General features: G+C 43.5%; 1 protein-coding gene across 1 annotated transcript; it reads right to left on the reverse strand.

Annotated features, from left to right (window-relative positions):
- Positions 1-1583: 1583 nt before the first annotated feature.
- Positions 1584-13787, reverse strand: FGFR1OP2 (FGFR1 oncogene partner 2). Its single transcript, XM_069763092.1, has 6 exons — positions 13660-13787; positions 11957-12095; positions 10671-10788; positions 10437-10579; positions 2932-3045; positions 1584-2846 (listed from the first exon to the last, which is right to left on the reverse strand). Exons 2-6 carry the CDS (start codon positions 12089-12091, stop codon positions 2709-2711), a joined length of 648 nt encoding a protein of 215 aa, XP_069619193.1. The 5' UTR covers positions 12092-12095; positions 13660-13787; the 3' UTR covers positions 1584-2708.
- Positions 13788-13828: the final 41 nt, after the last annotated feature.

A 13828-nucleotide genomic window follows, 5' to 3' on the forward strand; every position in this document is an offset into this window, starting at 1 on the left:
ACGGTGGGAACCAGGCATGTAGAGTCCATCCGTTCACCTTTTCTGCATCGCACAAAGACGCGGTGGTTGGAACCAAAGATCTCAAATTTGGACTCATCAGACCAAAGCACAGATTTCCACTGGTCTAATGTCCATTCCTTCTGTTCTTTGGCCCAAACAAGTCTCTTCTGCTTGTTGCCTGTCCTTAGCAGTGGTTTCCTAGCAGCTATTTTACCATGAAGGCCTGCTGCACAAAGTCTCCTCTTAACAGTTGTAGAGATGTGTCTGCTGCTGGAACTCTGTGTGGCATTGACCTGGTCTCTAATCTGAGCTGCTGTTAACCTGCGATTTCTGAGGCTGGTGACTTGGATAAACTTATCCTCAGAAGCAGAGGTGACTCTTGGTCTTCCTTTCCTGGGGCAGTCCTCATGTTAGCCAGTTTCTTTGTAGCGCTTGATGTTTTTTTGCCACTGCACTTGGGGACACTTTCAAAGTTTTCCCAATTTTTCGGACTGACTGACCTTCATTTCTTAAAGTAATGATGGCCACTCGTTTTTCTTTACTTAGCTGTTTTTTTTCTTGCCATAATACAAATTCTAACAGTCTATTCAGTAGGACTATCAGCTGTCTATCCACCAGACTTCTGCACAACTGATGGTCCCAACCCCATTTATAAGGCAAGAAATCCCACATATTAAACCTGACAGGGCACAACTGTGAAGTGAAAACCATTCCCGGTGACTACCTCTTGAAGTTCATCAAGAGTGTGCAAAGCAAAAGGTGGCTACTTTGAAGAACCTAGAATATAAAACATATTTTCAGTTGTTTCACACTTTTTTGTTCAGTATATAATTCCACATGTGTTAATTCATAGTTTTGATGCCTTCGGTGTGAATTTACAATTTTCATAGGCATGAAAATACAGAAAAATCTTTAAATGAAGTGTATCTAAACTTTTGGTCTATACTGTACACAGCTCTGCACTTGTAATCAGAGATAAGACACAGCAGTTGACGTAATAACATGCGGCTCTCCTTCCTCCCGAAATAGTCAATGCTGTGAGAGGAGAGCTGCAGAATGCCATATCGCTCAGCATTGATGCCAGACACACAGCTTTGCTCTGTTCTCTTCCCAAGTCACACAGACCTCGCTGTCGAAACCTTACAAGTGAAAAGCGGAGCTGTGTGATGCTACAAACACCTCTGTATCTATCCCAGACACGGCTCTCACTGTTGAAACCTAGTGTGACAAGTGCCCGGAAAAGAGCAGAGATGTGCGATACTACAGTTTTTGTTTTGTTTTTTATCTCAAACACAGCTCTGTTTTCTTTCCCAGGCCACACATGTCACTGCTGGAAGTAGAGCAAGTGTGTTTGGGATTAAAAAAAAGAAACCGGTCATGTCGCACAGCTCTGCTCTCCACTTGTAATCATAAGGTTTCGACAGTGAGGTCTGTGTGACCTGGGGAAGAAAGCAGAGAAGTGAGGTCTGTGTGACATGGTTAGATAACAGTCTTACCGTATCACACTTTCTAAAATGAGTTGCAATACCAGACCCGACCATAGAGAGGAGTGGCGCTTTTCTAAGAGGAGGAAAAGAGCAGAGAACCATGTAAATATATATTTAATGTATGAGCTCCACAGTGAATGTCTGTACAATACTGGTGACAACTGCAGGTCACACACTGAGATAATCATACAACGGGAATAATGACCACAGCCATCGGCAAATCGACCATACAAACACATCCGACAATATTTAATCGGAGGAGGGTACCGAGAATAATGCCAAAACATACCCCCACCTCCAAAAATATATACATATTCTCTCTAAAGTGATCCTCCGCTGAGTGTAAATAATTGCTGCTAGATAGGATAAATTAATAAAATGGTGCCGAAACCCGGGCCGGTCAACCTGATAGTAAGTATCCAGTTTATCTGCAGCACCCCCACAGGATAAATGAAGTATTACACAGACGTCATTCATGTCAAAAGACTATCTGTCATCCAGAGAAACGGATCGCAGAACAGCTCTGCTTAAAAGGACCTCATGTTCATTGGTTTTCTAACCCGGACACATCCCTTTAAAACTAATTTGGTATATACATTACAAGGAAAGTTGTGTGAGGTCCAGTATCGCTGGGAAAACACCCCAATGAGAACAATTGTGTTCACCCAGCTTTCTACCCAAAACAGCGCCACTCCTGTTCAATGGTTGTGTCTGGAATTGCAGCAATGCTCTTCATTGTAATAAAGCTTCGCTGTAATACCAGAGACATCCTGTGGACTGGGGTGGCAGCCATGTATATCTAATCCTGAACAACCCCTATAAAAATAAAGACTCGGAACAATGGAAACCATCTTCATGTACAAGAAATAGGGGACATGCAATCACTAAGGTAACCACGACGGTCGAGGAATGTGACTGAGAAATGTCCGTCCACACAATAAAAAAAAATATATAATCGTCATAGACATCACCTACAAAAATAGCACTTCAGGGTTTTCAAGTTTTCAGAGTAAAATATTAGATTTCTCTACAATGCCCTATAAATTAATGGCGCCATTTGGTGCCAGTAGTAAAATAACATCTTGCCCCCTAGTTAGCGGAAATATTTACAATACGCGGATAGTCTCTGAGCAGATGAAAGGTCAGTCCCCCAGTGTACCACTAGGGGGCAGGAGAATCAGTCTCTAATCCGGATCCTCTGATTGGTTGCCTCCCGGACGCTCAGCTTTTCCTTAAGTTGTGATCGTTGCTGTGGACTAAGACGGGGAGAGACGGATTTTCCTGCGCCTCCTCTTTCCTTAAGCTGAGGAACGACTCCCGAGTGATCTGCAGGATTTCCCGCAGTCCCCTGTTCTCTTGCTGCCGAGAAAGGAAGGAAAAAAAAAAAACTTACATCATTGTTATTAACAGAAAGATCTGATCTCATCCGCAGCTCACAGCTCACCTCCAACTTCAGGATCCGGTCACAGTCGCCATTACCAAACTGATCGTCTATCTCAATGGCGCGTTTCATCACAGCCGTCATCTCCGAGATCTTATCCATGTGATCCTGTAACTCCTGATAACAACCAACAGGGGGCAGTATTATAGTAGTTATATTCCTGTACATAGGAGCAGTATTATGGTAGTTATATTCCTGTACATAGGGGCAGTATTATAGTAGTTATATTCTTGTACATAGGAGCAGTATTATAGTAGTTATATTCTTGTACATAGGGGCAGTATTATAGTAGTTATATTCTTGTACATAGGGGCAGTATTATAGTAGTTATATTCTTGTACATAGGGGCAGTATTATAGTAGTTATATTCTTGTACATAGGGGCAGTATTATAGTAGTTATATTCTTGTACATAGGGGCAGTATTATAGTAGTTATATTCTTGTACATAGGGGCAGTATTATAGTAGTTATATTCTTGTACATAGGGGCAGTATTATAGTAGTTATATTCTTGTATATAGGGAGCAGTATTATAGTAGTTATATTCTTGTATATAGGGGCAGTATTATAGTAGTTATATTCTTGTACATAGGGGCAGTATTATAGTAGCTATATTCTTGTATATAGGGAGCAGTATTATAGTAGTTATATTCTTGTATATAGGGGCAGTATTATAGTAGTTATATTCTTGTACATAGGGGCAGTATTATAATAGTTATATTCTTGTACATAGGAGCAGTATTATAGTAGTTATATTCTTGTACATAGGAGCAGTATTATAGTAGTTATATTCTTGTACATAGGAGCAGTATTATAGTAGTTATATTCTTGTACATAGGGGCAGTATTATAGTAGTTACAGTGCCTACAAGTAGTATTCAACCCCCTGCAGATTTAGCAGGTTTACACATTTGGAATTAGCTTGGCATTGTGACATTTGGACTGTAGATCAGCCTGGAAGTGTGAAATGCACTGCAGCAAAAAAGAATGTTATTTCTTTGTTTATTTTTTTTTTAAATTGTGAAAAGTCTTTTCAGAGGGTCATTTATTATTCAACCCCTCAACCCACCAGAATTCTGTTTGGTTCCCCTAAAGTATTAAGAAGTAGTTCAGGCACAAAGAACAAAGAGCTTCACATGTTTGGATTAATTATCTCTTTTTCCAGCCTTTTCTGACTATTTAAGACCCTCCCCAAACTTGTGAACAGCACTCATACATGGTCAACATGGGAAAGACAAAGGAGCATTCCAAGGCCATCAGAGACAAGATCATGGAGGGTCACAAGGCTGGCAAGGGGTACAAAACCCTTTCCAAGGAGTTGGGCCTACCTGTCTCCACTGTTGGGGGCATCATCCGGAAGTGGAAGGCTTATGGAACTACTGTTAGCCTTCCACGGCCTGGACAGCCTTTGAAAGTTTCCTCCCGTGCCGAGGCCAGGCTTGTCCGGAGAGTCAAGGCTAACCCAAGGACCACAAGGAAGGAGCTCCGGGAAGATCTCATGGCAGTGGGGACATTGGTTTCAGTCAATACCATAAGTAACGTACTCCACCGCAATGGTCTCCGTTCCAGACGAGCCCGTAAGGTACCTTTACTTTCAAAGCGTCATGTCAAGGCTCGTCTACAGTTTGCTCATGATCACTTGGAGGACTCTGAGACTGACTGGTTCAAGGTTCTCTGGTCTGATGAGACCAAGATCGAGATCTTTGGTGCCAACCACACATGTGACGTTTGGAGACTGGATGGCACTGCATACGACCCCAAGAATTCCATCCCTACAGTCAAGCATGGTGGTGGCAGCATCATGCTGTGGGGCTGTTTCTCAGCCAAGGGGCCTGGCCACCTGGTCCGCATCCATGGGAAGATGGCCAAAATCTCCAGGTAGGCTGTGCTATCCAAGAACCTCCGCTCCTCCATCAAGGATCTTAAGATGGGTCGTCATTTCATCTTCCAACAAGACAACGACCCAAAGCACACAGCCAAGAAAACCAAGGCCTGGTTCAAGAGGCAAAAAATCAAGGTGTTGCAGTGGCCTAGTCAGTCTCCTGACCTTAACCCAATTGAAAACTTGTGGAAGGAGCTCAAGATTAAAGTCCACATGAGACACCCAAAGAACCTAGATAACTTGGAGAAGATCTGCATGGAGGAGTGGGCCAAGATAACTCCAGAGACCTGTGCCGGCCTCATCAGGTCTTATAAAAGACGATTATTAGCGGTAATTGCAAACAAAGGTTATTCCACAAAATATTAAACCTAGGGGTTAAATAATAATTGACCCACACTTTTATGTTTAAAATTTATAAAAATTTAACTGAGCAACAAAACTTTTTGGTTTGTAAGATTTATGCATCTGTTAATAAATCCTGCTCTTGTTTGAAGTTTGAAGGCTCTAACTTATTTGCATCTTATTAAACCTGCTAAATCTGCAGGGGGTTGAATACTACTTGTAGGCACTGTATATTCTTGTACATATGAGCAGTATTATAGTAGTTATATTCTTGTACATAGGAGCAGTATTATAGTAGTTATATTCTTGTACATAGGGGCAGTATTATAGTAGTTATATTCTTGTACATAGGGGCAGTATTATAGTAGTTATATTCTTGTACATAGGAGCAGTATTATAGTAGTTATATTCTTGTACATAGGGGCAGTATTATAGTAGTTATATTCTTGTACATAGGAGCAGTATTATAGTAGTTATATTCTTGTACATAGGGGCAGTATTATAGTAGTTATATTCTTGTACATAGGGGCAGTATTATAGTACTTATATTCTTGTACATAGGGGGCAGTATTATAGCAGTTATATTCTTGTACATAGGAGCAGTATTATAGTAGTTATATTCTTGTACATAGGGGCAGTATTATAGTACTTATATTCTTGTACATAGGAGCAGTATTATAGTAGTTATATTCTTGTACATAGGGGCAGTATTATAGTAGTTATATTCTTGTACATAGGGGCAATATTATAGTAGTTATATTCTTGTACATAGGAGACAGTATTATAGTAGTTATATTCTTGTACATAGGAGCAGTATTATAGCAGTTATATTCTTGTACATAGGAGCAGTATTATAGTAGTTATATTCTTGTACATAGGGGCAATATTATAGTAGTTATATTCTTGTACATAGGAGACAGTATTATAGTAGTTATATTCTTGTATATAGGGGCAGTATTATAGTAGTTATATTCTTGTACATAGGGGCAGTATTACAGTAGTTATATTCTTGTACATAGGGGCAGTATTATAGTAGTTATATTCTTGTATATAGGGGCAGTATTATAGTAGTTATATTCTTGTACATAGGGGCAGTATTATAATAGTTATATTCTTGTACATAGGAGCAGTATTATAGTAGTTATATTCTTGTACATAGGAGCAGTATTATAGTAGTTATATTCTTGTACATAGGAGCAGTATTATAGTAGTTATATTCTTGTACATAGGGGCAGTATTATAGTAGTTACAGTGCCTACAAGTAGTATTCAACCCCCTGCAGATTTAGCAGGTTTACACATTTGGAATTAACTTGGCATTGTGACATTTGGACTGTAGATCAGCCTGGAAGTGTGAAATGCACTGCAGCAAAAAAGAATGTTATTTCTTTGTTTATTTTTTTTTTAAATTGTGAAAAGTCTTTTCAGAGGGTCATTTATTATTCAACCCCTCAACCCACCAGAATTCTGTTTGGTTCCCCTAAAGTATTAAGAAGTAGTTCAGGCACAAAGAACAAAGAGCTTCACATGTTTGGATTAATTATCTCTTTTTCCAGCCTTTTCTGACTATTTAAGACCCTCCCCAAACTTGTGAACAGCACTCATACATGGTCAACATGGGAAAGACAAAGGAGCATTCCAAGGCCATCAGAGACAAGATCATGGAGGGTCACAAGGCTGGCAAGGGGTACAAAACCCTTTCCAAGGAGTTGGGCCTACCTGTCTCCACTGTTGGGGGCATCATCCGGAAGTGGAAGGCTTATGGAACTACTGTTAGCCTTCCACGGCCTGGACAGCCTTTGAAAGTTTCCTCCCGTGCCGAGGCCAGGCTTGTCCGGAGAGTCAAGGCTAACCCAAGGACCACAAGGAAGGAGCTCCGGGAAGATCTCATGGCAGTGGGGACATTGGTTTCAGTCAATACCATAAGTAACGTACTCCACCGCAATGGTCTCCGTTCCAGACGAGCCCGTAAGGTACCTTTACTTTCAAAGCGTCATGTCAAGGCTCGTCTACAGTTTGCTCATGATCACTTGGAGGACTCTGAGACTGACTGGTTCAAGGTTCTCTGGTCTGATGAGACCAAGATCGAGATCTTTGGTGCCAACCACACATGTGACGTTTGGAGACTGGATGGCACTGCATACGACCCCAAGAATTCCATCCCTACAGTCAAGCATGGTGGTGGCAGCATCATGCTGTGGGGCTGTTTCTCAGCCAAGGGACCTGGCCACCTGGTCCGCATCCATGGGAAGATGGATAGCACAGCCTACCTGGAGATTTTGGCCAAGAACCTCCGCTCCTCCATCAAGGATCTTAAGATGGGTCGTCATTTCATCTTCCAACAAGACAACGACCCAAAGCACACAGCCAAGAAAACCAAGGCCTGGTTCAAGAGGCAAAAAATCAAGGTGTTGCAGTGGCCTAGTCAGTCTCCTGACCTTAACCCAATTGAAAACTTGTGGAAGGAGCTCAAGATTAAAGTCCACATGAGACACCCAAAGAACCTAGATAACTTGGAGAAGATCTGCATGGAGGAGTGGGCCAAGATAACTCCAGAGACCTGTGCCGGCCTCATCAGGTCTTATAAAAGACGATTATTAGCGGTAATTGCAAACAAAGGTTATTCCACAAAATATTAAACCTAGGGGTTAAATAATAATTGACCCACACTTTTATGTTTAAAATTTATAAAAATTTAACTGAGCAACAAAACTTTTTGGTTTGTAAGATTTATGCATCTGTTAATAAATCCTGCTCTTGTTTGAAGTTTGAAGGCTCTAACTTATTTGCATCTTATTAAACCTGCTAAATCTGCAGGGGGTTGAATACTACTTGTAGGCACTGTATATTCTTGTACATATGAGCAGTATTATAGTAGTTATATTCTTGTACATAGGAGCAGTATTATAGTAGTTATATTCTTGTACATATGAGCAGTATTATAGTAGTTATATTCTTGTACATAGGAGACAGTATTATAGTAGTTATATTCTTGTACATAGGGGCAGTATTATAGTAGTTATATTCTTGTACATAGGGGCTGTATTATAGTAGTTATATTCTTGTACATAGGGGCAGTATTATAGTAGTTATATTCTTGTACATAGGGGCAGTATTACAGTAGTTATATTCTTGTACATAGGGGCAGTATTACAGTAGTTATATTCTTGTACTTAGGGGCAGTATTATAGTAGTTATATTCTTGTACATAGGGGCTGTATTATAGTAGTTATATTCTTGTACATAGGGGCAGTATTATAGTAGTTATATACTTGTACATAGGGGCAGTATTACAGTAGTTATATTCTTGTACTTAGGGGCAGTATTATAGTAGTTATATTCTTGTACATAGGAGCTGTATTATAGTAGTTATATTCTTGTACATAGGGGCAGTATTATAGTAGTTATATTCTTGTACATAGGGGCAGTATTATAGTAGTTATATTCTTGTACATAGGGGCAGTATTATAGTAGTTATATTCTTGTACATAGGGGCTGTATTATAGTAGTTATATTCTTGTACATAGGGGCAGTATTATAGTAGTTATATACTTGTACATAGGGGCAGTATTACAGTAGTTATATTCTTGTACTTAGGGGCAGTATTATAGTAGTTATATTCTTGTACATAGGGGCAGTATTATACAGTGGGGCAAAAAAGTATTTAGTCAGTCAGCAATAGTGCAAGTTCCACCACTTAAAAAGATGAGAGGCGTCTGTAATTTACATCATAGGTAGACCTCAACTATGGGAGACAAAGTGAGAAAAAAAAAAATCCAGAAAATCTCATTGTCTGTTTTTTTAACATTTTATTTGCATATTATGGTGGAAAATAAGTATTTGGTCAGAAACAAACAATCAAGATTTCTGGCTCTCACAGACCTGTAACTTCTCCTTTAAGAGTCTCCTCTTTCCTCCACTCATTACCTGTAGTAATGGCACCTGTTTAAACTTGTTATCAGTATAAAAAGACACCTGTGCACACCCTCAAACAGTCTGACTCCAAACTCCACTATGGTGAAGACCAAAGAGCTGTCAAAGGACACCAGAAACAAAATTGTAGCCCTGCACCAGGCTGGGAAGACTGAATCTGCAATAGCCAACCAGCTTGGAGTGAAGAAATCAACAGTGGGAGCAATAATTAGAAAATGGAAGACATACAAGACCACTGATAATCTCCCTCGATCTGGGGCTCCACGCAAAATCCCACCCCGTGGGGTCAGAATGATCACAAGAACGGTGAGCAAAAATCCCAGAACCACGCGGGGGGACCTAGTGAATGAACTGCAGAGAGCTGGGACCAATGTAACAAGGCCTACCATAAGTAACACACTATGCCACCATGGACTCAGATCCTGCAGTGCCAGACGTCTCCCACTGCTTAAGCCAGTACATGTCCGGGCCCGTCTGAAGTTTGCTAGAGAGCATTTGGATGATCCAGAGGAGTTTTGGGAGAATGTCCTATGGTCTGATGAAACCAAACTGGAACTGTTTGGTAGAAACACAACTTGTCGTGTTTGGAGGAAAAAGAATACTGAGTTGCATCCATCAAACACCATACCTACTGTAAAGCATGGTGGTGGAAACATCATGCTTTGGGGCTGTTTCTCTGCAAAGGGGCCAGGACGACTGATCCGGGTACATGAAAGAATGAATGGGGCCATGTATCGTGAGATTTTGAGTGCAAACCTCCTTCCATCAGCAAGGGCATTGAAGATGAAACGTGGCTGGGTCTTTCAACATGACAATGATCCAAAGCACACCGCCAGGGCAACGAAGGAGTGGCTTTGTAAGAAGCATTTCAAGGTCCTGGAGTGGCCTAGCCAGTCTCCAGATCTCAACCCTATAGAAAACCTTTGGAGGGAGTTGAAAGTCCGTGTTGCCAAGCGAAAAGCCAAAAACATCACTGCTCTAGAGGAGATCTGCATGGAGGAATGGGCCAACATACCAACAACAGTGTGTGGCAACCTTGTGAAGACTTACAGAAAACGTTTGACCTCTGTCATTGCCAACAAAGGATATATTACAAAGTATTGAGATGAAATTTTGTTTCTGACCAAATACTTATTTTCCACCATAACATGCAAATAAATTGTTAAAAAAACAGACAATGTGATTTTCTGGATTTTTTTTTCTCAGTTTGTCTCCCATAGTTGAGGTCTACCTATGATGTAAATTACAGACGCCTCTCATCTTTTTAAGTGGTGGAACTTGCACTATTGCTGACTGACTAAATACTTTTTTGCCCCACTGTAGTAGGATTGTTCTCAGGAGGAGCAGTAATTACCTTGGAATGCTGATCCTTCAGTTTGATGATGATCCCTGGGTCGTCCTTTTTGCTCGCCATGAGTAAGCGGAACATCTGCTCTCTGTATTTGCTCATGATCAGCTCCAGCGCAGACTGATGTTCCTCCAGCGATGAGCGCAGCTCTGTGAGGAGGAGACAGGAGAGATCACACACCTTCTTGGTCCTTAGTGATCATTTCCTTTTCTCGCAGTATCTTTCCGCTTCCTCACTGACCTTTGTTCTCCTGCTGCAGCTCCCGGATCTGCCTGTTCTCCTGCTGTATTCCCAGCACCAGTGTGGACCGCGGCCGATGTCTCGCCACCTGGTTCAGCTCCTGGATCTCGTCCTGATACTGGAACCAGAGCAGTCACATTACTCATCACGGGATCAGGGGTCTCCGTCCTATAAGCTTCTACTAGTGGTTACATGGTGGGGACATTAGAGATCAATGCTGTATCAGACGATCGCAGCTTCATGTCTCCTAAGGGAACTAACAAGCTCAGTGAAAAGTAAAAAAAAAAAAATAATAATAATAAAATACAAAAGTTCAAATCAAACCCTTAAAAAAAAAAAAAAATACACGAATATGTCATGACCATGTTCAGAAAACATGATCTATCAAAATATTATTTCTATACCATATTTATTAAATTTATTTTTACTACATTTATTTATTATATCACCATTATTAATGCATATATTATATATATTATACATGTATTCTATTTAAATATTATAAGATATTTATAATTCTTATATTTATATTTTATTATATTGTTCTATTTATATTGTATTATATATATATTATATTATTTTGTATCATTATTATATACATAAAATTCTTATATTATCATTATTTATATATTATTACATTATCAAAACTTTATATTTTGAGTCATCAAAATATAAAAATAATTAACCTGATCAGTCAACAGCGCGAGCGAAAAAAAAAAGATTCAAGAACGCGGAAATGACATTTTTTCGGTCTCTGCAATTCCCCCAAGATGCTGTCACCAGACATCAAAATGTCACATCTGTCGTAAGATGGCATCAATAAAAACGTTGTGTCATCTATCAAAAAATAAGACGTCACCCGGCTCCATCAAGGTGAGAATGAAAACGTTACGGGTCTCAGAAAATGGCGACAACTAAAAAAAAATTGAGGGGTTTTTTGTTTTTTTTTGCAAATTTCAGATTTTTTTTCAGCAGTAAAATACTGAAAATACGGAGACATGTTGGGCATCGCAGTCATCGTACTGATGTGGAGAGTCGCACTGCAAAGACATTTTTACCACAAAATCTACGCCGTAAAAACTACAAAAAAATTGTCAGTATTGTGGTTTTTTTTTTTTGGTTTTTTTTTACAATTTCTACCACCAGTAAAATGAACGATGTCAAAGCAGAGCTCGTCCCGCCAAAAAGAAGCCTCGCCCGTCTGTATGGACGAAAACATGGCTCTGGGTGATCGGTGTACGTGGTCGGAGCCCCCCGTTATGTGACCGCGTCTGTGGCCCCCGGACCTGCTTCATGGCCTCCACCCGCTTGTTGAGGACGGTGGTCTGCTCGATGAGGGACTCGGCCGCGCTGTCATGTTCCCGCAATCGCTCCACCAGCAACTTGGCGTCAGACAAAACCTTCTCGATGGTGCAAGTCATAATCCTGGAGGGAGAAATGGGGCGTCAGCTCACACACGGGCACAGATACCGGGGCGTCAGCTCACACACGGGCACAGATACCGGGGCGTCAGCTCACACACGGGCACAGACACCGGGGGGCGTCAGCTCACACACGGGCACAGACACCGGGGCGTCAGATCACACACGGGCACAGACACCGGGGCGTCAGCTCAGACACGGGCAGAGACACCGGGGCGTCAGCTCACACACGGGCACAGACACCGGGGCGTCAGCTCACACACGGGCACAGACTCCGGGGCGTCAGCTCACACACGGGCACAGATACCGGGGCGTCAGCTCACACACGGGCACAGACACCGGGGGGCGTCAGCTCACACACGGGTACAGACACCGGGGCGTCAGATCACACACGGGCACAGATACCGGGGCGTCAGCTCACACACGGGCACAGATACCGGGGCGTCAGCTCACACACGGGCACAGACACCGGGGCGTCAGATCACACACGGGCACAGATACCGGGGCGTCAGCTCACACACGGGCACAGACACCGGGGCGTCAGCTCACACACGGGCACAGACACCGGGGCGTCAGCTCACACACGGGCACAGACTCCGGGGCGTCAGATCACACACGGGCACAGACACCGGGGCGTCAGCTCACACACGGGCACAGATACCGGGGCGTCAGCTCACACACGGGCACAGACACCGGGGGGCGTCAGCTCACACACGGGCACAGACACCGGGGCGTCAGCTCACACACGGGCACAGACTCCGGGGCGTCAGCTCACACACGGGCACAGACACCGGGGCGTCAGCTCACACACGGGCACAGATACCGGGGCGTCAGCTCACACACGGGCACAGACTCCGGGGCGTCAGCTCACACACGGCCACAGACTCCGGGGCGTCAGCTCACACACGGCCACAGATACCGGGGCGTCAGCTCACACACGGGCACAGACTCCGGGGCGTCAGCTCACACACGGCCACAGACTCCGGGGCGTCAGCTCACACACGGGCACAGATACCGGGGCGTCAGCTCACACACGGGCACAGATACCGGGGCGTCAGCTTACACACGGGCACAGACACCGGGGCGTCAGCTCACACACGGGCACAGACTCCGGGGCGTCAGCTCACACACGGCCACAGACTCCGGGGCGTCAGCTCACACACGGGCACAGATACCGGGGCGTCAGCTCACACACGGGCACAGATACCGGGGCGTCAGCTTACACACGGGCACAGACACCGGGGCGTCAGATCACACACGGGTACAGATACCGGGGCGTCAGCTCACACACGGGCACAGATACCGGGGCGTCAGCTCACACACGGGCACAGACACCGGGGCGTCAGATCACACACGGGTACAGATACCGGGGCGTCAGCTCACACACGGGTACAGACACTGATATATTGGGGTATCAGCTGTGGACGTAACAAGGTTATTGGGGTCAGTCAGGAGGGACAGACGCCAGGACTGTGTAACGGGGGACACAATACAGAACCCCGGGTTGGGTGGACCCGTCGGATACACGGTAGTATCGTCCCCTCCCCCTCTATTCCCGCCCCTATTACCGTTCCGCCGTCTCCCGCGCTCACATCCGGTCCGCTGTCACACAATGACTCCTTCTGACGTCATCACCCGGCGCCGCTGTCAGCAGAACGGAATCCGACTGTGAACTGAAACTGCGCCTGCGCAGCGCGATATACACCAGTGACGTAATTCAATGGACGGCAGACGGAC

Source organism: Ranitomeya imitator, chromosome 4 (genome assembly GCF_032444005.1).
Source record: "Ranitomeya imitator isolate aRanImi1 chromosome 4, aRanImi1.pri, whole genome shotgun sequence".
In the NCBI taxonomy this organism is placed as follows: Eukaryota; Metazoa; Chordata; class Amphibia; order Anura; family Dendrobatidae; genus Ranitomeya; species Ranitomeya imitator.

Coding starts and splice junctions, on each gene's coding strand:
- FGFR1OP2 (XM_069763092.1), bottom strand. CDS start 12,091: ATGACTTGCACCATCGAGAAGGTTTTGTCTGACGCCAAGTTGCTGGTG. Junction 10,789..11,956: donor GGGTGGAGGCCATGAAGCAG/GTCCGGGGGCCA, acceptor CTCTGGTTCCAG/TATCAGGACGAGATCCAGGA. Junction 3,046..10,436: donor TGAAGGATCAGCATTCCAAG/GTAATTACTGCT, acceptor GGTTGTTATCAG/GAGTTACAGGATCACATGGA.